General features: G+C 49.0%; 12 protein-coding genes across 12 annotated transcripts; 5 read left to right on the top strand and 7 right to left on the bottom strand.

Moving 5' to 3' along the window:
* Positions 1-104: 104 nt before the first annotated feature.
* ASPWEDRAFT_620081 (uncharacterized protein) lies at positions 105-768 on the top strand. Its single transcript, XM_040838613.1, has one exon. It carries the CDS (start codon positions 198-200, stop codon positions 576-578), a length of 381 nt encoding a protein of 126 aa, XP_040687059.1. The 5' UTR covers positions 105-197; the 3' UTR covers positions 579-768.
* A 190-nt stretch (positions 769-958) lies between these two features.
* On the bottom strand, positions 959-2,920 carry ASPWEDRAFT_30462 (uncharacterized protein; the record flags this gene model as incomplete). Its single annotated transcript, XM_040833413.1, has 3 exons — positions 959-2,155; positions 2,195-2,405; positions 2,511-2,920. 3 exons carry the CDS (start codon positions 2,918-2,920, stop codon positions 959-961), a joined length of 1,818 nt encoding a protein of 605 aa, XP_040687060.1.
* A 208-nt stretch (positions 2,921-3,128) lies between these two features.
* On the top strand, positions 3,129-3,591 carry ASPWEDRAFT_30463 (uncharacterized protein; the record flags this gene model as incomplete). Its single annotated transcript, XM_040833414.1, has 2 exons — positions 3,129-3,323; positions 3,373-3,591. The coding sequence occupies 2 exons, from the start codon at positions 3,129-3,131 to the stop codon at positions 3,589-3,591; spliced, it is 414 nt and encodes a 137-aa protein (XP_040687061.1).
* Positions 3,592-3,914: 323 nt separating this feature from the next.
* Positions 3,915-5,393, bottom strand: ASPWEDRAFT_30464 (putative nuclear envelope protein Brr6; the record flags this gene model as incomplete). The annotated part of the gene is made up of 3 exons (XM_040833415.1): positions 3,915-4,253; positions 4,300-5,222; positions 5,279-5,393. 3 exons carry the CDS (start codon positions 5,391-5,393, stop codon positions 3,915-3,917), a joined length of 1,377 nt encoding a protein of 458 aa, XP_040687062.1.
* Positions 5,394-6,196: 803 nt separating this feature from the next.
* Positions 6,197-7,099, bottom strand: ASPWEDRAFT_174794 (uncharacterized protein; the record flags this gene model as incomplete). Its single annotated transcript, XM_040831271.1, has 2 exons — positions 6,197-6,979; positions 7,034-7,099. 2 exons carry the CDS (start codon positions 7,097-7,099, stop codon positions 6,197-6,199), a joined length of 849 nt encoding a protein of 282 aa, XP_040687063.1.
* Positions 7,100-8,599: 1,500 nt separating this feature from the next.
* Positions 8,600-9,607, top strand: ASPWEDRAFT_620356 (uncharacterized protein). Its single transcript, XM_040838614.1, has 3 exons — positions 8,600-8,888; positions 8,949-9,074; positions 9,131-9,607. Exons 1-3 carry the CDS (start codon positions 8,867-8,869, stop codon positions 9,292-9,294), a joined length of 312 nt encoding a protein of 103 aa, XP_040687064.1. The 5' UTR covers positions 8,600-8,866; the 3' UTR covers positions 9,295-9,607.
* Positions 9,608-9,919: 312 nt separating this feature from the next.
* ASPWEDRAFT_97292 (uncharacterized protein) lies at positions 9,920-10,510 on the bottom strand (the record flags this gene model as incomplete). Its single annotated transcript, XM_040839622.1, has 2 exons — positions 9,920-10,295; positions 10,356-10,510. Coding segments are annotated over 2 exons (531 nt in total), but the record flags the coding sequence as incomplete, so codon positions are not given.
* Positions 10,511-11,923: 1,413 nt separating this feature from the next.
* On the bottom strand, positions 11,924-12,919 carry cwc26 (putative cell cycle control protein (Cwf26); the record flags this gene model as incomplete). The annotated part of the gene is made up of 1 exon (XM_040829778.1): positions 11,924-12,919. One exon carries the CDS (start codon positions 12,917-12,919, stop codon positions 11,924-11,926), a length of 996 nt encoding a protein of 331 aa, XP_040687066.1.
* Positions 12,920-13,137: 218 nt separating this feature from the next.
* Positions 13,138-13,745, top strand: ASPWEDRAFT_61452 (MGMT family protein; the record flags this gene model as incomplete). Its single annotated transcript, XM_040838577.1, has 3 exons — positions 13,138-13,313; positions 13,408-13,531; positions 13,577-13,745. The coding sequence occupies exons 1-3, from the start codon at positions 13,199-13,201 to the stop codon at positions 13,743-13,745; spliced, it is 408 nt and encodes a 135-aa protein (XP_040687067.1). The 5' UTR covers positions 13,138-13,198.
* Positions 13,746-13,884: 139 nt separating this feature from the next.
* ASPWEDRAFT_744610 (serine/threonine-protein kinase) lies at positions 13,885-16,332 on the bottom strand (the record flags this gene model as incomplete). The annotated part of the gene is made up of 5 exons (XM_040839474.1): positions 13,885-14,751; positions 14,805-15,039; positions 15,089-15,176; positions 15,230-16,041; positions 16,148-16,332. The coding sequence occupies 5 exons, from the start codon at positions 16,330-16,332 to the stop codon at positions 14,314-14,316; spliced, it is 1,758 nt and encodes a 585-aa protein (XP_040687068.1). The 3' UTR covers positions 13,885-14,313.
* Positions 16,333-17,266: 934 nt separating this feature from the next.
* ASPWEDRAFT_116252 (metallophosphatase domain-containing protein) lies at positions 17,267-18,361 on the top strand (the record flags this gene model as incomplete). The annotated part of the gene is made up of 1 exon (XM_040828644.1): positions 17,267-18,361. One exon carries the CDS (start codon positions 17,267-17,269, stop codon positions 18,359-18,361), a length of 1,095 nt encoding a protein of 364 aa, XP_040687069.1.
* A 392-nt stretch (positions 18,362-18,753) lies between these two features.
* ASPWEDRAFT_174801 (L-lactate dehydrogenase (cytochrome)) lies at positions 18,754-20,357 on the bottom strand (the record flags this gene model as incomplete). The annotated part of the gene is made up of 3 exons (XM_040831272.1): positions 18,754-19,833; positions 19,884-20,197; positions 20,249-20,357. The coding sequence occupies 3 exons, from the start codon at positions 20,355-20,357 to the stop codon at positions 18,754-18,756; spliced, it is 1,503 nt and encodes a 500-aa protein (XP_040687070.1).
* Positions 20,358-23,729: the final 3,372 nt, after the last annotated feature.

A 23,729-nucleotide genomic window follows, 5' to 3' on the forward strand; every position in this document is an offset into this window, starting at 1 on the left:
TTGTGATCGACCAAGTTTTGCTGTTTATTTTGCTTTGTCTATTTTTTGCTTCTGCCAAGGTTATTTAGTTCACATCAAGGAATGAAATCCTTCTCCACTCTAATGCTGTCAAAGAATAATACCACCTAGTCCCGATGACTTGAGTCATCTCACCCGGAACTTCCCGATATCTAGTCTATATAACAAACACCAACACTATGAATGGTATTCTGTATTGTCTTCAATTGATCAAGATGTCTCGTCGACTCAATCTGAATACATTCGTTTCTTCCCTCTCCCAATCCACATATTCTCTTCCTGTCAGCCGCCAATTCCTCCAATCGCCATCGTTCAACTTTATCAATCCACGCCATCATGTCATCGCAACAGATAAAGTCACCCAAATCATTCCTGAATCGGCCATTTCCAATCTAAATGATGAGAATGTGCTGTCATTGTTTACCCGTGGCTTCTTTGGTGGTTTTGTCTTTGCATTCGAGAGGACTGTTCTGCGTATGGGAGGATACAGACTACTACCTGCTGGATATACAAGTACGTTCCAACTTTCATCTATGATCTGTACTCCTACTAATAAATAAATAAGAATTCAAACCCAATCCATCAGACACAATCTGGAATAAATCTAATATACCCACCGCCCATCTCCTTCCAGTCGGAAGCAAATTATTCGGCTCCTTCCAACTCCTCGACAAACACATCTCTCCAGGAGGAACAAAAAGCTACGTCGACTACGGCTTCGGATCAGATGAGTTCCATTTCGCTGGTTGCCATCGATTCCAGATTAGACGACTTCCGGCATCGAAGGAAGTACAGATCGAGTTGCATCATTTCCGGGTGAATCCGCAGAAGAATGAGACGTTGTGGGTGGAGTATATCGAGTGGTTCCATCATGCGTATGCGAAGGCGTTGTTTGCGGATGGGATGAGGTCTTTGCAGAGTGTATAATATGTATAGTAGGTTATTTCTTTGTACAAATAGTGATGAATGGAGATGCTACTCCGCTCAGGATGAGACGGTCTGATACTGTATCGTGGATGGCGGTTGTAGAGCCAGGGAGGTGTTGGCCTGCTGCGTCTTCGATGACTTTGGTGAACTCGTAGTCTGGTCCGCTCTTTGTGATTTTGTAGATGGTTGATGGCACGTTTGTTGTGTATGGTTCTTCGAACGCCTTCCTCAAACTGAGTGAGTCTGGGAATGCAGCGACGAAGATGGTACCATCTGCATCGACGGAGAAATTGTCGATCGGAATGCGCAGATCAATCTGATCAACCTGATGCAACTGGCCATTCTCCGGTTGATAAACAGTCACTCTTCCCTTGGCTGAGTTGGCGACATACACCAAGCCCTCGTGTTTGGTGATTCCATTCGCACAGTTGAATCCCTTTTCGGCAGCGATGTGGCACTTCCCAGTCTCTGAATTGCAGTATGCAACATTTCCATTTCCGAATATCATTTCGAGTTCGCGAAACATTCCGACTTTGCCGTTGTGGTCGTTGGTCACATATACTCCTACTCCATCGTCATCCACGACGAGATTGTTCGGCGAGATGATTGCCTCGCTGGCTATCGTCTTGATATGCTTCAACTGCGTCGATCCTCTCTCCAATTCGAGTATTTCAATCGTCGAATTCGCTCCAACCTTCTTCGCATCCAACAACTCCCCCGTCGGCCCAACAGCAGGGCGATGATTAACCAACCAGAACCGAAGTCGATTATCGCCTACCTCCCTCGCATCGAATCCATTCAGGTCCAGCTCACCGTCATACTGCAGCTTCCGCACTCCATACAGCCCATCATCTCCGGGGTTGTCAATGTCCAAAACAGCAATATGGTCCCTTCCCCGCGGCGCAGACAAATTATATTTATTCACCGACGGACACCATTCTCTTTTGCTTTCGACTTTCGTGCATGATGCATATAGCTTTCGATCAGTCTTGTCGAGCCAGATATCCTCGCAGCCTTCGAGGAGGGGGTGGTGGAGACGGTGGCAGTCGTAGTTGAAGTCTTGGATGGGCTGGACGGTTCGGCCGATGCCGAGGATAATGGTGGCGAAGTCGTGGAGATATACTTTATAGATGATGGCTAGTGCCGCTACTATGAGGGTGGTTTTGAATGCCATGATGAGTTGTGTGGTTATTTCTATCTCAAGATGACTCTGGTGGGTTAAATATAAATAGGTTGTGTTAGTGCTTACGCTCACGTGGCGGGGTAGGATAAGCATCATAATTGGCTTCACGTTAATTCTGTATAACATCAACGACCTCGAGTCCCGTCTCACTCCCTTGCTGCCCTTTTCAGGCGCAGGAACAATCAAATCAGCCACCATCTCCATGTCTCTCTCCCTGACTGTGTCGTATAATTTGAGCGCAGGCTGTTTTCCATCTTCGCTATACACGTCGTATTTTCTGAATACCGCGGCAATAATGAGATACAACTCCTATACGCAAGACCGGTCCTGCCAGTATTAGCATCATAATATATATTCGAAACCAGGTATTCACCCAGCACACATTCTCATGCCTTTGGAAAACGCCACCAAATACCAATCGAGTCGGAAATTCTCCAACCATCGTTCCGGGACGAATTGTCTCGGATTTGGGAAGATGTTCTCATTCATATGAATCAGCTGCGCCGTTATGCTCACCGGCGTGTCAACTGGAATTGTCCATGTCGTCTTCCTGTTTGAGTCTGTGTAGTGTAATGATTTCTCAGGAGACACGCGTTGGGCACGCAGAGCACCACCCGTATGGCGACGGAGGCCTTCTTGGATGACGGTAGTACGCATCCACCAGCCCAAGCAGCGAGCACAAACGATCGAAATCGATTCGATAGCTTCGATCTCCAGGGATCGACCCTGAATAATACAAGATGCAGAAATTAAAATGAACGTGGACCAGGTGAAAGATCGGTGTAGTAACATGGCTAGCCGGATCAGGTCGAAGGTGAGCTATTCATGATGCCATTGGCGATTGGGCGGGGTATACACGCATCGCCAGCCCACCACGGATGGTCTTTTGATCTTGCAGACTATTCTTTGTAAATGGCACATATAAACGCCTAGTATCTCGCATTTACTCTTCTCATCGGTTCATCACACATAGTACCACTCACCATGTCACCCTCGATCAATGAGCGGGCTAACACGATTGGGCCATCTCGTCTCGGATGAGGGCATTCTGGCTTCTCCTGCTTCAATGGCAGCGTATATGATTTATGCGCCGGAGTGGAGTGGGACGTGTGAGAGTTACATCCGGACGATTATTGGAGATAATGTTGAGAAGTGGGTACTATCCCGAGTATCTAGCCGCTTACTATCTAGTTGGGTGTGTCTTCCATCTAAATACTATATAAACATCTGTACTGATTATACAGGTCTTGACAACATTCCTCGACAATGGATTCACCGTCCCCGATCTAGGAGCAGAACAAGTCAGTATCATCACCGACTTCTTCAAACAGCAATTGCACAAGAACGGAAAGATTCTAGCCCTGGACTTGGCAAAGGATACAACCAAGGGGATAGCGGCGATTGAGAAGGGGGAAAAGTTCATCGCTGGATGGATTTTGAATGCCACGTCTGATCGGGTCTGAACGAGCAAGGTGCGGCATGAGAACCTTTATATTGGGGAGGCGTATGTTCTTGCTGTTTTGAATGTGCGTGTCTAGTGTATTCCATTCCTGGCTGCCGTACAGCATTCAATTGAGTATTGCCTTTCTGCTGAAGATAATCAGAATTAATTGATATATACGATAGTCCAATGCAGATAAAACTCCAAAACACTGCCTAATACAAAATATCCGTCGCAATGCATCCAGCTTTTCCAAGTAAAAATAATACAGTAAAGAAGTCAAGGAACGCCGATAAATCTCCCGCTAATGCTATCTAATATCGTACATTAAAATGTTCAGTTTGTTTATAACAACCTCCTGCCCCGTTTGACCGGACTCGGGCTGCGCAGGCGGTTCTCCCGACTTCGATCAGCAAAACTCATCGATTGCGGATGCTCGAGCATCAAGGGCACGTTTTCCTTATCCTCAAAAGTCGGAGCACGTGTCTGGGTTTGTTCCTGTTGTCCCAGGTATCCAAAACTTGTCTGATGCTGGAGTTGTGGGTGCTGGCCCGATGACTGGCGGGAGAAGCTAGGAGGTGGAGGTGGATGCGCATACTCTTGCTGGTTGAGGCGGTTTCTGAAGGATCGGAAAGACCAGTTGCTGACGACGGTGACTGTCGAGATGGTGGCGAGGAAGAAGAGCTGTAACTGTTAGCTTTGCGCATTATGTGGAACAGGACAAACATACAATTGCCTTCCAGCTGATAGGGTCGATAAAACTGTTGATGATAATCGCCATGGTGTGCGCCGACACCTTGGCCCGTCCAACCTTGGCTGGATCCCGGTTCATGCATCGCTCCCAGTTTTCACACACTGTCTCCAGCGCAGGGAGTCGATCTCCTCCAGCACACCGGTTATCGACGTAGCTCTTCGCACACGTTGCCATTTCCGCCAGTATCCCATCCGACACTTCCTCCGCAGCCTGCTCAAACTCCGCCCGAATGGCCGACACAAATCCAAAAACGACGTAAACGGCGAGCGAAAATAGCGACAAATTCACCACCAACTGCGCCCACCACGACAGAATGCTGGGCAGGTGAGGATGCGCCTCGAGCATGGCGAAAAACTCGGAAAACGAAGATATCCGCGATACAGATTGTTCCTTGCCTTGTCCCTGCGCCTGTGTTGTCCCCTGTCTCTTCAAAACGGTCGGTTGTCCTTCGCTGCTGCTGGGCCGATCGCTCTCGTCATCACTCTCCTTCCGTAGCTGCACATCCAACGCCTTATCCCTCCTTCGTCGCTTGTGTACCCGTCGCGCCAGAGCGTTGGAGTAGTGGTTCATTCGTGGAATCTCACCGCGTCCCGGGCTCGGTGCAAACCGTCCGTACATGCCAAATAGCGAGTTGCGGCTCCCTGTCTTCATCGGCTGCTCGGGGGTATCCTCATTGTCTGCATTTTCAGGAGACGACATGTTCTCTGCGCCGGAGGAGAAGTCCAAATCGAATTTCCGCGGAGTCATAAAAGCCAACGAGGCAAAGGCGGGTTTGGGGGTTGACGGGGGCTGTGGTTGTGGTTGTGATCGCGGTTGCGAGAAGAGGTAGGGCTGTGAGTTGGGTTCGCGGAGAGCAGGCATTTGTTTCTTTTCAGGGGAATCGAAGATACTGTGAGGGCCTGTAGATGCTAGATTAACATTATGATACCAAAGGCAGGGGGGAGATGAGACGTACGCTTCTTCTGGTTGTCGTGCTGCATGCTGAGCTGGTAAAAGGGCGAAGTGACATCGCCAGGCGCCCTGGTCTGCCACTCAAAGTCCATTGGACTCTCTGCCGACCTTTTATCCATCTTTGGCGATATTGTGATGGGGGAGGATGGAAAAGTGGTTGCGTGGGGAGTTGCAAGACGGTGGAGAAATGAAGTTGAAGGGAGACTTTTTTTTTGTTTGGGTTGGTAAACAAATCGGGCCGATCCAGACTTTGCCTGCTATAGCAACAGCGCCTTGTCAATTCGACAATTCAGAATATGAATTCGTTGTTCTACGATTTAGACAATAAAATAATAGCTTGTATTGTTCAGTTGGTTAATTGTTGGCTAATATATGTTGTGACATGCAGATAGCACGATGCCTCCCTGCAGTCAGTGACTGCAGATCGTGACATATAATCTGGGGAATAAAGATTGGCAGATCAAGAGGATTACTTCAATTTATTCCTTCTATTAATATTCATTATCAGCCAATAGAAATGGCAATAAATAAAGACCTTGCAATCAGCACCTGCCATGTCATGTGACCTATGTCAACGACAGCTACACAACCCATTATATTCTTTCAACAAAAGAAAGCAAGAATAAACAGAATCAAAGAAGAGAGGAAATAAAAGAGATACTGAGGCGAAACTTCGCCTCAAAAGCAGCACAGGATCAACTCGTACTAAGTAAACCAAATATCGGTACGAGATCAAGCTCTGCCAAAAGACTTCGTATAACTTCGTCTTTCTTCCTGATTCGAATTTTCTATTCTCTCTCAAAAACACATGACCCTTATTTTAGGGATATTAAGTAGAGGACGTACTGAATACAGACATCGTGCCCATATCGCTTAATACACACCAGTCCTCGGTCTTCCATGGCATCCTATTCCCATTGAATTAGATGGATCCCGAACTCAGTATCAATGGCGCATAGCGCGTAACAACATTCTCTGTAGTAGAGCTAGGTCCAAACTCCCAGTTGTCCTCTTCCTTTATCGCTCGATTCCGAGACGGCTCTCCTCCACCGTGGGTAGATTTCTGCACTCTTTTGACCCGCTTAGGTGGCCTCTCTTCGTAATCTTCCTCCTTCTCATCGTCCGCCTCAAACTCGTCCTCCTCATTGTCTTCTTCGTCCCCGGCTTCATTGTCTTCATCGGGAGGTGGCAAAGTCAATCCGTGCTTTTCCAGGACACGATCTCCATCATCCCTGAAATAGAGATCCCTCAGAATCAGAAGCTTGTCCAGCACGGTCTCGGGGATCTTCGATGTCCTGGGGCTACCCAATAGGCCAAACGCACGCCGAATCGACGCCAAAGGATGTCCGTTCCAGGCCCTGGGTTGAGTAACACGAGGCTGGTTTTTCAGAAGATACAAAAGATCATATAGTCCCCCAGTTCCCCCAACCTCGATGTCACCGACCCTCTCCTGGTATCGCTGGTATTGTCTGGCATTTGGGACTTTTCGTCCTGGATCAGGAGAATCGTTGACTCGTGCAGCTCGACGTTTCGCACGGTCCTTAAGCTCAAACCGGATAAAAAAGTCGAGGTCTGCCGGTAAAAAGCAGAACCCAGGATCCATGGCATTGTCGAACCATCCATGGCAATTTGGGCAAAGGCCCACGGTATTTTGCTTTGACTTCAGGTCAAAATCGATTAAACCCCGTGCTGTCAGCTCATTGATCTATAAACATCTTAGATTCATTTTTTAAGATTCACAACGTGAATGCACTCATACCGCGGTGTCTTGTCTTGCGACAACATGCGCAACCTCAAGTGAGGGCGCGTCGCAGGCCCAGCACATTTTGTCTTGCTGCCTCGTCACATTCATCTTGGTAGATCTTCAAAAGACTCCTGATTCCTGGCTGCTGCTTGAGACGTCGCTCTGCCTTGACTTTCCTTTGATGTCTTTCATTTTAGTTAGATATGGGAGGGCAAGAAATTTTATGGTAGATTAATGGGAAGTGAGAAGAATAATCAACGCAAGCAGTGAGAACAAAAAATGAGAAGAAATAAAAAGAAAAGAAAAGAGGAAGTGCCTCAGCCTTCCTCTTGAGGGGCTGGTCGAGGTCTCCATCCATTCACTGTCGATGGGACTCACCCACAGCCATCTCTTCTAATTGTGCCAATGAACTGGCTAGGAAATCCTGAAATAATTCAAAAATACACAGCCAATCACAGATAGTCCGACTCCATAGCCTTGGAGCTAGATTATGTGTAAAAATTACAACAGCCTCAAAGGAGTAGGACATATGAGCCAGTTCCAAGAGGGAATTGTTGGAAGACTTTCAACTTACAGCACTTTTCTTGAGATAAAGAGATACAATAATGCCGAAATCCTTGTGTCTTCCAGATTGGTGAAGTGAGCTTCAGGTAGATACTAGCGATGGAGGGTTCTAATACATACTACCGACGTCATATATAAGCTTTATCTACCTTAGGTACCTAAGGTAGGTGGTTATGGATGCCATCCGCGTAGGAAGGAATCTCAAATATATGATATGATTGGTCTATTTAAAAGCGAGTTCAAGTTATCTCTTGGTCGTAACAGATATAAACGCGGTAAGTCTAAACACATGGCTTATACAGCACTTACCATGATCCTGCCTCACTCAACATCCATAAAGCAATTCAGTTGTAAGAATATAGCTATTGGGTCTATTCTCCAAATTTGAGCACTACCCAGCAATGCGTTGTCTATTATCCCAATCAGCTAAGCCCTAGGTCCAGGACAAGCGACGCATATCGTGAAACAGCATCCTCCGAGGTTGACTGAGGTCTGATTTCCCTGCTCCAACGCTTATCCTTGTCCTTCCCAACACGGTTGTTGGACGGCTTGCCTCTGAGTATTCCAATTTGTTCCAATCATTCTGCTAGCTTCTCCTTGTAGCCTAGGTATTCTTATGCTTTGCGTTCGTCTTCCTGCTCGGAAGCATCCGGTGCTGGCAGACATGGCCCATGTTTCGCGAGAACGCGCTCGTGTCATTACATCACCTGGATATGTGTGACAACTTGCACAGAGGCCTTCAGCATTCATCTCGGATCTGGGGTCGAGCTTGATCAATGCTTCTTTCCTATCTATAGGGGCTGGGTATTATCTAACTCTTATAATAGGTTGATAATAGGAAAGGGCCAGCGTGTCACACGAGTCGAGTCGAGTAATTGATCGAGGTGTCATGTGATTGATATATGCCATGAAAAGCATCATCCATCGCCATCATATATCATCTTCAAATATCAACTTCAACAAGAGAGAAAGAGAGAGAATAAAGGAAGAATATATAACCTCATCTTCCCAACATTTCCGATATGGTGGATCAACCCATCCCATCTCCACAGCCAATCGATCTTAATAACAGCTGTTCTCGGATCTGCGAGGTGAAATGGCAGATTGACATCATCCTGCCAGTTCCTTTTAGTAGCTTCTGATATTTATTTACCTTCTGCAGCTATTCTAGATATAAATAGTAAAGACCCCTCTTTCTCTCTCTACTTTCTGTCGATTTCCCATCAATCATCCTCCCATTCTATCATTCTATCTTGGGCCAACTCAACTCGCGTATTATTCATCATGGACGTCTCTCTCCTCAAAAGTGAGTTGCCCCTTTTAATTATTTTCTCCATCGATAGAATGCTAACTTCGATCTCACAAGCCTACCAGGCTGATTACGATGCTGTTAGGAACGCAACCTCTGTTGTTGATCTCAGTATTGAGACGCTAGCTGGTGCTGGTGTCCGACATGCAGTCAAAAAGTGGTTGAATATGGTTGAGAGTGGCAGTAAGATTCTGACTATCTTATATTTATATCTATATTTATATACTAACTGGTGTTAGACAAACCCCCCAGTGCTGATTTGGCCAAGGAGCTTTTGGACCAGTTCGCCATGGTTCAATTGGAGAGCATGACGGTGACCAAGGATGGGTTTATTGACACTGCTGCCACTCGGGAGGCGATTAAGAACAAGCTGGATGGATATCTTGCGGTGGAATATAAGTGATGGATCGATCGTGATTAGTTGCGATATTGTATGAATTCATGATGGCCGTCCTTGTAGATAGGGACTAGAAACCCACCAGTTGCCGCATTCGTCCAAGAGAGTATCTCTAATATCAGAATAACTATAATTTAAACAATAGAGATAGAATAGAAATAACGATAATAATAATAAATCATAAACTGATACTGATAATACGAGTGACGTGGAATGCTACTGTAATCCCTGCCATTCCAGCCCCGCACAAATCGGGCATTCAAAATTCGTCGATCGCAGAAATCGAAACCCAACTTTGCCTCTGTCAACTCCCCGTCTGACAACTCCGTACACTTGATCAAGACAATACTGTCTATTTATTACGGATTATTCAATATATATCATGATTGCTAGGAATATAAAAACCGTACTAACACCCGGTCTAGGGGGATAATAACAACAGCTGCAGGTCGTGATCAGGGCTAATAACACAGAAAGAATGACGCCAAAGTTCCAGTCTACACCCAGGCAAGAAGCAGCGCATCAAAAGAACTCCAAGTCAAGCGACACGAAGCTAAGACCAACTCCGTTCCCAGAAATCATCGAAGCGCAAGAAAACATGGTACAAGGAAGTGCAGGTCAGCCCAGCTTATCACAGATGAACACGGTCGACCAGCTCAAAGTCATCGTCGGCCAGATAGCCTCCGCCCATCTCGCTCTCGTGCGACACAATCTCATACTCCTTGACGAGCTTCTCCGTTTCCTTGGTCTCGTACTTCTCGAGGGCCTTGGTCACGGCATCAGACAGGATGGTTTGGCCGGACACTTCGTACGACATGGTAGCATCGTCGTCTTGGAGACTCTCGAGCACCTTCACCGCAGCCGGTTCGTTCACCTCCTCGTCACTCGATGAGTCCGACGGTCCGTTATCGAGTTCCTCCCGAATATCATAACGCAAGGCTGTTTTGGCATCGTGGGCCAGGTGGTCGAGGTTATGCTGGTTAACACGCCGGATAGCTCGGGACATACTGGATAGAGGATACTTGGTCAGTGGCTGGTTCGAGATGAGAGGATGGGAGCAACCATACGTCATATAGTGAGACTCTGGCATGGCAGGACGAGTCACTGCACCAGATCTGCTGTATGGCCGGCAGCCCTGAGGTCCGCGCCCGCCATAAGCCCACTTGGCCTTGTGGTCGTGGCTTCGTTTCGCCTCGGTGGCAGCCCGACGCATGTCACAAATGTCCACGGAGTTCGACATGATGGGAACGAAATATGTACAAGTCGATCTGTATGTACGAGAGATGATGGAAGAAGAGATGGATTGGATGGATTGATGGGTTGGATGGTGGTGTGGGGGTGGGATAGATAAGGATGGCGATACGGGGACGGAGATGAGGTGACCGGAAAGACCAGGTGGTTCTTGCCGACCAGACGGTTGTCGGGGCAATTAACCAGATATGAGGCGGACGAAGTGAAAGGAAGAGATGAGAACCTTGATGAACAAGGAATAAAGAGGAGAAAAAGGAGGATTTATCTGAAAGCCGATGATTCAAAGAGCCGTGTTTGAGTCACCGAGCGTTGACCTTGGTTCGCGCCTATCAATCACTAGTAACGATACCCAAGGGGCAAGTATGATGATGATTGATGATTCTGGAAGAACGAAAGAATCCCTCGGGAATGCAGAATGAGGAGGAATGGGAAGAAATCAGGAAAGAAAGGAGGACGAGAAGAAATAAGATGACGAAGAGGTCATCCAGAGGGAGCGATTCCTATCGGCCATCCGCATGGACGGTGAGCAGCACGAGGACCGGGGGCAATGCTGATTGCGGCAGTCATTCCCCGGATGATTATTATTGCATTCACTTCCCAGTACTCTGTAGTCGTAGATACATGATAGAGTACTCTTGTCACAGTCTAGATGGTTCTCCGCGTCTTTCCCCTGTAACCCCGTTATCTCAACTTTGAGGGGAAGTTGACGATACCCCGAGGTCCTCCTCACCTCCGCGCCACTCAGCGCCTTCAGCACGCCACGATCACCCACGGTTCTCGCTCTGGGTTTGTTGGTCTTCCACTCTTTCCCTTCCGAGGTTATTCAATCCAGAGGCGATGAGCCACAGCCTCAGGCACGTTGCAAGGGTTGTCGATCTGTTGTCATCGTCTGGTGTCTGGTGACTCACGATGACTGATTCAAGGCAGCCGCTCGTATTATCCTCAGCTTTGACTCTTTACCCTCAGGTGTATGACTGTTTCATCTCGCTATTAAGACTATATATCTCAGGTCGTAAATGAATATCGAATATCAAGTATGAACTGCTGCTTATCTTACTCCTCAACTTCTCATTCCGACAAACTCCCGGGCTGGATCCGATCGCCTGTCAGCTGCACATCCTGACGCAGGTCAACAGACTAACCCTTGGCTCGGGTCTCCTGCTTATCTGTATGATTCACGATATGTCTTGGTGACATCATATGACGGCGTAGGACAGAAGCTTTTGTTGGGGATGTACAAGCGAAGGGGTAGACGTTGTTATACAGTATAGAGTCGTCTAAATATATCATGTCACCAACTCCGACATTTGAGCCTAAGTATCACCATAGATAATACAATCATTAAGAAATTCGGTGCCAGCACCGCATTGAATACACATTAATCCTACTCATCCATCTGCCATTGGTAATCCAAAGCCTCAAGTCTCCCCTTCCGATTCCTTGCCGCAAACCAGTCCTTCTCAAACCCAATGCCCCGATCCACCCCATCCCACCGATGTCCAGGCCGGATTCCATACCGATTCGGCTGGTAGGCCCCCTTGTATAACGGCTTCCCCGTAGCACTAGCCCCAGGCCCCTTGGTGTTGGTCAAGAACTGCGCGGCAGGATCGTTCCACCGCTGCTGTGCCTTGAGCTCATCGTTCAACGAGTCATCCTCAATCGTCCGCGCAACAGGCATCGCCCGCACATCTTCCAGCTGCTGCTTGCGTGCGGCGCGTTCCTGTCGCTGCACATCACCCATAAGCTCCTCCTTGGCTTGTTCTTCCTTCAGCCGTTTCTCCTCCTCCGCTTTCCGCGCCTCCGCTCTCTTCATCGCAACGTTGATGATTCGTCCCGATGCATCACGGTAGATAGTCTCTTGCGCGCCCTCGTCTTGCGGTTTATTCTTGTATTTCGCGGCGTCGAGTTTCTTCCGTCGTTCCTGGGCAGCTACCATCGCTGCCGTCTGTTCGGCCGTTTGTAGACCCGCGCGTGCTCCAGACTCCATCCGCGGCCCCCCCTCATCTTCATCAGCTATAGCCGGCGCCTCCTCATCAGCACCCTCCCCTCTCCTCGCTGCATCCTCCGCAGCAGCAGAAGCTAGAATAGCATCCGCGGCATCCTGCTCCCCTGCTCCTCCACCAACAGTCTTCCAGCTCGATTTCTTCGCCCGCCGAAACTCCGCACTCCCCGCATTCACTACCGACGGGCCATCTTCGTCATCGTTGACAGTATTCAAATTCGAAGCGCGGAGATCGGGCGGGTCGTCGTCGGCGATGATGAGACCCTCGCTAGCGGTGTCGACGGCCTTGGTCTTCTTGCGCTTCTTCTTGGGTCTTTCCGTTGCCGGGTCCGCTGTGAGGTAGTTTTTGGCGAGATAGTCGGCTAGTGAGGAGGGCATTTTCTTAGCCTTTTTGTAAGAAAAACAAGTAACAATAAAAAATTAAAACCTCTGAATGAGGTTTGTTGATGATTTTTGTTTCGTCACTTGAACCTTTGGTAATATCGGAGTGGATTGTTTCTATCGAGATAACCGGATTATGTGTTATGCCGGTATTATTACACTCTCAATACGATACTTACACGAATCTAGGCACAACAACTCATCTACAACATCCCCTTTAAACTATTTATCATCAATAATTCAATTTATCTATGTGAATAAAATCCAATATAGAAAATGCCTCGCTCAGACGAAGCAGAATGGTGGTTCAACGCCGTATACGAAGCCGTCCAAGAAATCCCCGCAGGCAAGGTGACTTCCTACGGCCATATTGCTCTTTTACTGGGTCAACGTATGTAAAGCAATGAATTCTCCAAGTAGTCATTTATGATCCTGTTATTATCTTTGAAAGGAGTTTTGATGGTGATTTTTCTAATTGTCAATAGCTAAACGACCCCGTCAAGTCGGTATCTGTCTCAAGCATCTCCCCTCGGAACCATCACAGCATTTCAACTCGGGAAATGTACCCTGGCAGCGGGTGATTAATTCCAAGGGAATGATTTCTCATCGGTAGGGGTTTCGTAACATACTCGTGATATGAGCTGATTGGTATAGCGAACCTGGCAGTGCCGAACGACAGGCAGAGGTGCTTCGGACAGAAGGCGTCGAGGTAGAAACAGATAGCATGGGCGAGTTTTATGTGAATTTTCGTCGCTATGGATGGTTTCCTGATATATTGCCCAGCGAGGAGGGATTGGATAGTGATGACGATGTTGAGGGGTAGAAGTACAGCTGGGATACTACACATGGATTACTGGCATCATCACATCTCGGTCTCATTTCATTCGTATCCACAGATTCTTGAATATGGAGTGTCCGTCATGACACGCAATGTCTCTCATCGCCGTCTCCACACCAGATCCCATGCCTCGCAAAGGCTCTCGTAACCACAAAAGAACAGAATAACCTAGCAGACTGTGAAGGTAGGAAAGAAAGAGGTAGGTTTCAAGGGCAGGTCTATCTGACGTCTAAGTGTCCCAAGAAATCTCAACGCTTGACCCCTCAAGGATAAATAGGGGCAGATAGGAGAAAGAGGAGGCATGGTGTGGTCGAGGCTCTATGTATGAGAACGAAACAAGGGGAGGAAGGGCAAGGCGGATGGTGAAAAGAAAGACATGCGAGCATCATGTGAAAAAAAGAAAGAAAATTATCACGTCCAGAATAAGAGGCAAAACAAAACCAAAAAAGATTTCGATAAAATCCACAAAGCCCACCGAGTGTCGGTAACGTGAGAAGAAAAGAAATCATCACTCAACTCCACATGTCAAATACGCTGCTTGGGCCTCCCATTTTCACCTCTTTTTAACCTCTGTGGCCCATCCATCAATCCCTTCGCCCCGACTACCAGGCGTAATGCCGAGGTCAATCCCATCCATTGCCGGGGTATTGTTCATCCAGTCGTGAGAAGCCATACCACCGGCATTGGCACGTTTTTCAGGAACCAACTCCAGCATCGGTAATAGGAACTCGCTGATGCGCATGCTTTCTTCGACGGAGAAATGGTACTTCTCCCGTAGAACGTCGGGCAAAGCCCAATGGCGTAGTCGGTGGATATTCCGCAGCTCGCCTTTACGGTTGAAGATCTCCTGCGACCACTTTCCGGATAAACAGATCGACTTGGGGAACGGACCCAGAAGCTCGATGATTTGTGCAATATGATCGTCGTCTTTGCCGTACTTTGTACCTGATTGGGGGTCGAAGAGGTAATCTCCGGTGATAAGCTCGAAGACCTAAGCTGAGTTAGCTCAACTTTTCAAATTGAAGGACTGCATATATTCCTTACCATGCAGGCCATACTCCAAACGTCTGTGCTGGCACCCCACTTGGCGCCCAGAATAACTTCTGGTGAGCGGTATTGTCGTGTCTGAATGTCGTTGGTAAAGTGGTGGCCCACCCAGCAAGCATTGCCCAGGTCGGCAATCTTCACGGAAATGATGTCACAATCTATCTCTGAACTTGATGTTTTTGTCGAGGTTTTGTCTAGCGAGATGCCCGACACTTCTCTCTCCAGGAGATCGCTGTCCAAAACGTTAGATCCCAGTATGTATGGATCAGGAAACCACATACGTTGTCTTTTCCCTCTGTTTTTGTTTCTCATCCTCTTCCTTGATGCCCAACAATTCCTTTAGCGATGTACCTTCGTTTGAGGACGGACCTGCAGTTGTCAGTGGCAATTTCCAATTAGTTTCGTTTTCCTATGTTGCATACCAGGCGATCCATTAAGCATTTGGTTGAGGCTGCTATGAGAATTTTGCGAACCGTGTCTGAATTCATTGGGCGTAAAGCTGGTATTCAACGGGCTGGGCAGCGGCTGGCTTCCAGTGATGAGAGTTCGACGCCGCCGCCGACCGTTGGGATTGTCCTCTTTGATTTCCTTCTTCGACTCCTTAACGTAGGTTTTGACGATCTGCTCGACGTCGCCAATTTCGATCAACACGTTCTCCGGCTTCAGATCTGTATGGATGATACCACATTCCCGATGCATATAGTCCAGTCCCAGAAGCACCTGTTTGGTGATTTGCTTAACCAGTTCCATGGGAATCCCACGGTGGTTCCAGCGCTTAATCAACCCGAGCAGATTTTCTCCCAACACCTCAAACACCATGCAGACGTGGACACCATTCGGACCCTTGTGCTCGAACGAGTCGAGCAGACTGACGACATGTTTTCGGCCAGGGTGAGACGGTTTGGCCTGAACGATCCGATTCAACAATTTTATCTCATCGATGGCGGTTTCGGTGTAGTGGGCGGCGGAGCGAACGACTTTGAGAGCGACGTGTTTGCTGGTGGTGGTATCGCGGGACAACCAGACGGTGGAGAAATGGCCCCAGCCCAACTTGCGCACGACAACATAGCGACCATTGTTGTAGGTTTCCCCGACGGTGACGGGATGGTAGCCACCCTTGCAGTAATCTTCGGAATCCTCCTCTTCGGCCGTAGTCTCGAGTTCTTCGCCAGAGGATGAGGAAGACGATCGCGACTCGGATGCGGTCTTTTGTTGCGAGGCGACGGCGGGCATACTGTGTGGCAACGGGAGCGGTTAGGTGGGTTGAGAAAGAAGAAAATGAAAAGGAAAAGCCAAGTGGAAAGAAACAAACAAACAAGATCGGAGGTCACAATACATACCCCTCACTAGTGGTGGCTGCTGCTGGATCGACGACAGGAGCAGCTGGATCATTTGTGACGATAGGCTTCAGATCAGTGCCTTTCCTTCTCTTCTTACCGCCATTGCCATTGGCAGCGGAGGCGGCGACGCTGGCCATCTGTTTCCCTTTGTTGATGACAGCCTTTGTGATATCGACCCCATCCATAGTTTTAGGAGGAGAGAAAAGGGTGCGGGTCGGAAGGGGAGAAAAAGATGGAGGAGGAGGTGGAGGAGGAGGGGCAAACCGGACAGGATTGGGTTGTCGTAGAATTAGAGTGAGAGCAAAGAGAGTCCAGACGGTGTGGGCGGAGAGAGCGGGTGGTACAGTCCGTCCGAATAGAAGATGGAGGGGTTTGCCACGAGGAAGTTAAAGAAGAGAATTAAAGATAGAAAGGAGACGAGAAATAATTTGGCAGGATAGACGAGAGGAAGAAGCAAATACGAAAGAAATAAAAGCGAAGCCGATCAGCACAAGGGATATGACGCAAACGATCAAGGATCGAAGGGCGAGGAAGAAGGGCGATGCGATGGGGAAAATCACCGCCTGAAGACGATCAGATTTGCTCTTTTTGGGCTCCAAAGAAGATCCAGAGGAGCCAGAAAGAAGCCAGAGAGAAGTGGTTGGTGGATGGTGATGGAGAGGAATGTCCGCAACCAGAAAGTGAAGTTGGCACGGATGTGGCGACAGATATTAAAACAGATCCAGTGCCTCAATTATGGAGAGAGAAAGGATAAAATCAAATGGAAAATATCAAATAGAAAAATAGAAGATAAAATATCAGGATGACGACGGATCATTTTCTTGGATTATATCATTGTGGTGAACCATGTTTCGTCAATATCAACCACCATTATATACAAGCCTCCAGATAATATATTTGTTTGTCTGTATAACAAGTAGTAGCTACTGAATGTCATTTTATTCTGTCAATCCTCTGTAAATCCCCGAACCCCTCTTCTTCGTTGATCGCTGAACTTCCCAACATCGCCCGATTCTCTCACCATAAATGGCTTCGCATCATCATCGACTGCCCAACTGAAAACAACATTTCCTCCTTCTCTCCTTTCTCCCCTCCCTTTCCTTCTCATCCATCCTCACCATGTCCAATCCCTACCACGCCCGTCCTCTCCACGACTACTTTATTTCCTCTCCTCTCGTCGCTCTTCTCTATCCTCTCCATCATCTGCTTCTGCGGCTGCGCGGCCCTCCCCGCCTGCCTCCACCCGACCTTCGTCCCATCCGTGTCGTTTGCATCTCCGATACCCATACCCTCGAATGGTCCGACGTGCCCGACGGTGATCTCCTCATCCACGCGGGTGATCTCTGCGATGATGGCAGCATCCGTGAGATCCAGGCGGCCGTCGACTGGCTCAACAAACTGCCTCACCCCCACAAAGTCGTGATCTGTGGCAACCACGACAGCTACTTCGACGTCCGCTCCCGACGAGATGAAGACCGTGATCTCAAACCCTCCACCTCGTCCTTCTCGACTGTTTCCGCCTCCACAGCTTCCATCCGCTCCCTCGACGACCTCGAACTCGAAAACTTCCGCATCGACTGGGGCGACATCCACTACCTCCAGCACTCCTCCGTCACCCTCTCCTTCCCTTCCTCGCCGTCGTCGCCGTCTGCCTCACGCTCCTTGACCCTCTACGGCGCACCGCAAATCCCCGCCCTCGTCCCCTTTGGCCCCGAACACGCCTTCACCTACCCTCCCCACCACAACGCCTGGTCCGGCACTATCCCCCAAGAAACCGACATCCTAATCACCCACACCCCGCCGCAAGCCCATCTCGACCTCTCCCCTATCTACTCAACCGGCTGTCCCTTCTTGCTCACCGAGGCATGGCGAGTCCGGCCCGCGCTGCACGTCTTCGGACACATCCACGCTGGCTACGGCATAGAGCCCGTCTACTGGGACAAGGCGCAGCGGGCATGGGAGCGACTATGCGCCTCGCGACGGGACCGGGCAGGCCATGGCCGTCTGTGGTCGCTGTTTGGAATATTCCGCGACCTCTTCGATGTGCACGGATGGGTTGATACAGCTCGAGTCCTTACGTATGGAGTTCTGGGGGTTGTCTGGGCCAAGGTCTGGGGTGGGGAGAATACAGGCTGCGGGTGGATGGTGAATGCTGCGTGCATGTATCAAAACAGTGGGAAGCTGGGGAATAAGCCACAAGTGGTGGAATTGTAGCCGTTCACACACACTTTTTTTCTTTGGATCAGATCAGCATTGGAGTTTGGAGTATATAGCTATCATAATGAATGTTGCAGAGCGTTTGGCATACTGATCTACATTCTACAGGGTTACTACTTGTAGAATACATACCTGCGATATATATCGAACCGCTTGAACGAGATGGACGTGGAAATATTTACATTCATCGTGGATCATAAAAGTTTTTTTCTTTTCAGTATAAATACAAAAATCGTCATCTCACAGAGACGTGTATAGACCAATCAGTCGTTCTAACGTGGGTATATCTCATCGGACCATTCGTCCACCCAACCATGTAGTCGCATTATAAAAGCAAGCAAAAGACACCTCATCCAAAATGCAAAATAGCCTCCATGTAGTAAAGCGGTTTACAACTTGGCCTTTTCGCTAAATCGAGGCGCTTGCAGAGGATCATAAGCGTTAAGGGCCAACGTGTCCAAGGGCACCGGTGCACCATGACCATTCATCAAACCCCGAGTATCAAGCAGGGTGGGGTTGAGGTCGGATATCTTGGTGGCGCCAATCAAGCGCATGTTCATTTCCATCTCGTCCTTGAGGAGCTGCATGGCGCGGTCGACGCCCGGCTGGCCGTACGCGGACATGGCGTACAGGAAAGGCCGACCGATACCCACGCCCTTGGCGCCGAGGCAGAGAGCCTTGAGCATATCCGTGGCGCGACGGATGCCGCCGTCGACGAAGATCTCGAGTTTGTTCTCCCAGCCGCGTTCGCGGAGGGCAGGCATAACCTCGGCCAAAACTTCGATGCCGGAGCGGGAGGTTTCGAGTTGGCGACCGCCGTGGTTGGAGAGGACGACGCCGTCGACGCCGATTTCTACGGCGCGGAGGACGTCCTCGACGCACTGCACGCCCTTGAGGATGATGGGCATTTTGGTGACGGATTGGAACCAGGGAATGTCCTTCCAGGAGAGGGAGGGGTCGATGAAGGAGGAGATGGCGCGGGCGGCGCCCTGCGAGCGATCGACGGAATCACCGTCCGAGGCTTGCACGCTGGAGCCGACGTCTGAGAACTTGGAGCGCATGTCCTTTTCGCGACGGCCGAGTTGGGGCGCATCGACGGTGATGAAGAGGCCCTTGCAGCCGCGCTTCTCGGCGTGCTGGATGATGCCCTTGGTGATGTTGCGGTCTTTGTTGACATAGAGCTGGAGCCACTGGACTTGGTCGCCCTGGCGGGCGTCGACGATCTCGTCAAACGAGCACGAGGCGAGGGTGGGGATCATCTGGACCACGTTGTGGCTGTGGGCGGCACGAGTGAGCACGACCTCACCCTCGGGGTTGCCCAGTTTGCCCAGCGCAGTGGCAGTCACGTAAAAAGGAGCGTCGACCTTGGTGCCGAGCATGGTGGTTGAGAAGTCGACGTTCTCCACATCGACGAGCACTCGAGGTCGGAACCAGATCTTGTGGAAGGCAGAGTGGTTTTCACGCATGGTCTGGGATGACAATTAGCTTTCGTCCTGGGGGTTGACATGTCTCAACGTACAATCTCGTCGTCCGCACCACTGGAGTAGTATGCCCAAGCAGTGTTCTTCATCACATTCCGTGCGACAGACTCAAAGTCCATCAGGTTATAGCACGCCGCCAACGGAGGCATCTGCTTGATGCGTTCCTGTCGCTCCAGCTCTCCAGGCTCGATGACCTTCTCCTCCTGCTCGACAGTCTCCATATCGACCTCACCCAGGTGTTTCGAAGCATGTAGGTACTTGTCTAGTGTGTCGGGAGGGTGGATCGGGTCGAATTCTTCGGTCGCATCTTTGCCCGCGTACTTGAGGATGATTTTCTGGCCACCAGGATGTTCTGTGCTGGATTAGCTACGATGCCACAAATTATGAGAGAAAATGAACCTACCTGGCAGAAATTCCGTAACGTCATAGGCCTTGCCGTGGACAATGACCCAGCACGAGTCCTTGGAGTTGTGTTGGGCGACGGCCTCGCCAGTGAGCTTGTTCTGTCCCATTGTGAAGAGAGGTAGGTGAATTGAATTGAATGAAACTGAGGAGAAGATAGAATCCAGGAGAAAAGTCCACCTTTTGTACCTGGTACTCTCCAGACGAACCGAAGATAGGCTAAGGGTTCCCTCGGTATAAAAGATAGCGAATGACGAGGGAACAAGCAGAAATCGACGGCTTGTCGTTGGCTGAAAGGCGCCGTGATCCCCGGAGAAAAGCAACCTTTGCGGGGGATTCGGGCGACGGTGGATTTCTCGGCCGACTCGAAATGGCCATGATGTGGTTAAGGTTGGCGATCAAGATGAATTATGAAGATAAGACCTGTGCGGATGCTTAGTCATGTGGATAACTTTGTTCATGTTCATATGACAAAGCAGATACATAATAGTTATGCCAAAGGATAGCAAGGGCTGCAGCCAGCCACTGAAAACAGGTGCTTCTCCCAAGACAAGTCCAGACAATGAACAATTCAACTCAGGCAGCCACAACAGCCCTGTAGTCCCTGTAATCCAATACCATACCGCTGGGACTGCTAAGAATAAACCGCATTCCTCGAATCCTCGTGAGGTGACACAACGAAGCAAGGGACTCTGCGTTACACGGGCAAGACAGCTACCCCTTTCTCAGAGTCTTCTGGACGTGCAAGCGATGAATTGGCTTTTTTCTGCAGATACCAAGCATGAACTATCACCGATCATTTAAGTTCATTGAAGTTTGAAGAACTCGCTACGCTCGAGAGAGCGTATGTGCCGTCCCAATGGTCTGGATATATATCCAAACTTAATGCTTGTTGACGATCCATGATCAGTGTGTTGTCACAATTCTCCATGGGGAATTAATTTACCTGTAATATTCTGATTATCTCATTTGGAATTTGGACCTGGCTCCATGATCGACGATGCTTTTTCACTGATTCCACTTGGTGTTGTGACTTGAAGCTTCTGGAAGCCTGGAAGGCTAGAAGTGAACTGCCTCAGGCAGCAATCGGTAAAAACGGATATCGACAAAGACATTATAGCCCAATCATAGCTTTATTTATGCAATGGAAAGCTGAAAACAAACAATTTTTTTTTTTTTTTTAAATCTGGACCCCCCTCTCTCTCTCTCTCTCCATCTTAACCTCTGAACACCCACCCTCACGTGACAAATACGGTATTTTATTCAACAATGAATACCTGCCAAGGCTTCCATTCCACTCGAACGGCGAAGCTATCGGCCCTGGCCCTGGATCAACGATCTAGAAGACTAAAAGAACGCCGCTGCCGAAAAGCCCGGCAAAGCCAAGGCCGACCGGAAAGGCACCAATTTCGGGATCGACGAAACGGTGCAAACTTGAACGCTCGGTCCGTGTTCATCTATTCAGCTATCTTTCTGACCGGGTATACTTGGTGATGTCAAAGTTTTGCCCGTGTTAATGCATGCTATGGCGTGTTGGGATGGAACTAAGATGGTCGACGATGATGATTATGATCAATGGGCACGACGTCGAGATTATCGCCATGTGACTCAGCCATGTGCCAGTCTTATCAGATACGCTGGAGCCTTGTGGGAATCGAGAATGACGACGATGGCGACAGAAATCAGGGCAGCTAGAATTCAGTACTCGGTTAATCTTTACTGCCTCAACACCGCGACGTCATTTTCGTCCAGCTGACTGTCTTGTTGACTGTCTACCGGAGAACAATGGCCAGTACAAATTCTATGATTGATGGATGCTACAGTTTCCGGAGCACTGCCAGGCGGATAATTAAAACCCCATGCAAGATGACAACCCGGAAGTGTCCAAACGCTCATTCCGATCGAATCAACCGACACCATCTGATTCTTTAGCAGATCCATCTCGAATGTCTTACCTGCAGACGTACCATCCTACGCGTTAAATCCGCTGGCGAGCCGCTGACGTGGGGATTGTCCGTGAGTGAATGTCTGGATCATCTTTGGTGCCTGGAAAGAGGGGGTGTGGAGGATAGAATTTGGCAACGCAACTAGACGCCCGGAAGGAATAATCCAACCGCAGAGGTTGACGACACAGCAACAGCAACGCCATTAGTTGGCCGAGATGCCGAAGGATTTCGTTTGGGGTGAGTTTGGCCCCCCACCACCTCCACTTGCGAGGCCATCTGCTACCAAATGGAAAAGACTTTTCTCGGCAGAGCTTCTTTTTTTCTTGTCTTCTCTTGTCTGTGCTTGGCTCGTAGCCTCGGTCCCATGACAGTTCGTGGCCTCACTGGGCTGGCTTCCTTGACTATTCTGCATGGGGCGAGGCGATCTCACTAAGCTTCGTGGCTTGACCACGAAGGATGCTCCTGATCGACGGGCTGTACAAACTCAACATGGAGAGAGAGCACAAGAACAGGACGGCAAAAATGAGGGGGAATAATTAAAAAAAAGAAGGGGGAAAAAGCAATAATGAGCAAGACAGACAGAACAGGACGATTACGATACCCATGTAGATTGTAATTATCAAGGTCCACCGATCTTAATATCTGGGTAAAGTTTGGGTGACACGATAATGCAGTCGAATGGTGGAATAATGCAGACCCAGGAATATCGTTGGACAACGGAATGCCACTTCAGATCTCTGGATGCAATCTGAGAGTCATGCTGCAGTATCACTGACCACTATCTAAAACTGGAGTGCGGTCTTTCTCCATCCGGAGAGTGGATGTCGGTTTTCGTTCGGAGGAATGTCAACAGGTCGAAGTTCGATACGCCTGAAAAATGAATGATCGAGATTGTTGGGGATAAAAGTTAAGCAGCGACTAGAACAGGCGAACTCTGATTGACAGCGCAAGGGCAAATGGCCTGATCGACCCGTCAGACGAAATGATAATTGGGTCTGGAGAAGCTGAACCGTGTTGCGTGGTGGCAGCTGGAGAGAGTCTGGAGAAAGGATTGTAGCCGCAGGGGATGGAGAAAGGGGACCGGATGCATCTGGTACGGTATGATACACCTGATACGGCTAAGACCACCCTGGGTTAGCGCCTTGCAGACGCTAGGCAGCATTCGGACAAAAGCGACGGCTTCCCGAGGGCAGAGTTGAAGAACGCCCGAGACGGAGAATCAATGTTGCAGCCGGACTTGCCCGTAGCCAGGTGACATTCTGCGAATACAATACCCATTACAATTCCATTTCATGGGGAAATACCAGTCAGATTGCGGGTGAAGCAGCTTATCTCAGATTCTCAGCCCATAACCCCGTGGGAAACACCCAAGAAGAATCTCGTTTCAGCTTCCGGGTTGAGCATCGACGCGAACGCGACTGAGACGTCTCGTTCTCCCTGTTCCACGTTGGGCTGTCTTATGGGGATTTAATTTGAAGAATCTGTTTTTCATTTTTATTTATTTTTTATTTTTCTCACTCACCCAATTATTATTTA

The sequence above is a fragment of the Aspergillus wentii genome, assembly GCF_001890725.1.
Source record: "Aspergillus wentii DTO 134E9 unplaced genomic scaffold ASPWEscaffold_6, whole genome shotgun sequence".
Taxonomy (NCBI): Eukaryota; Fungi; Ascomycota; class Eurotiomycetes; order Eurotiales; family Aspergillaceae; genus Aspergillus; species Aspergillus wentii.

What these genes read in the sequence shown, in the direction of transcription:
- ASPWEDRAFT_620081 (XM_040838613.1), top strand. Translation starts at nt 198, where the DNA reads ATGAATGGTATTCTGTATTGTCTTCAATTGATCAAGATGTCTCGTCGA.
- ASPWEDRAFT_620356 (XM_040838614.1), top strand. Translation starts at nt 8,867, where the DNA reads ATGGACGTCTCTCTCCTCAAAA. An exon ending in GGACGTCTCTCTCCTCAAAA is followed by an intron (nt 8,889 to 8,948) that starts GTGAGTTGCCCC and finishes CGATCTCACAAG; the next exon opens with CCTACCAGGCTGATTACGAT. An exon ending in GAATATGGTTGAGAGTGGCA is followed by an intron (nt 9,075 to 9,130) that starts GTAAGATTCTGA and finishes AACTGGTGTTAG; the next exon opens with ACAAACCCCCCAGTGCTGAT.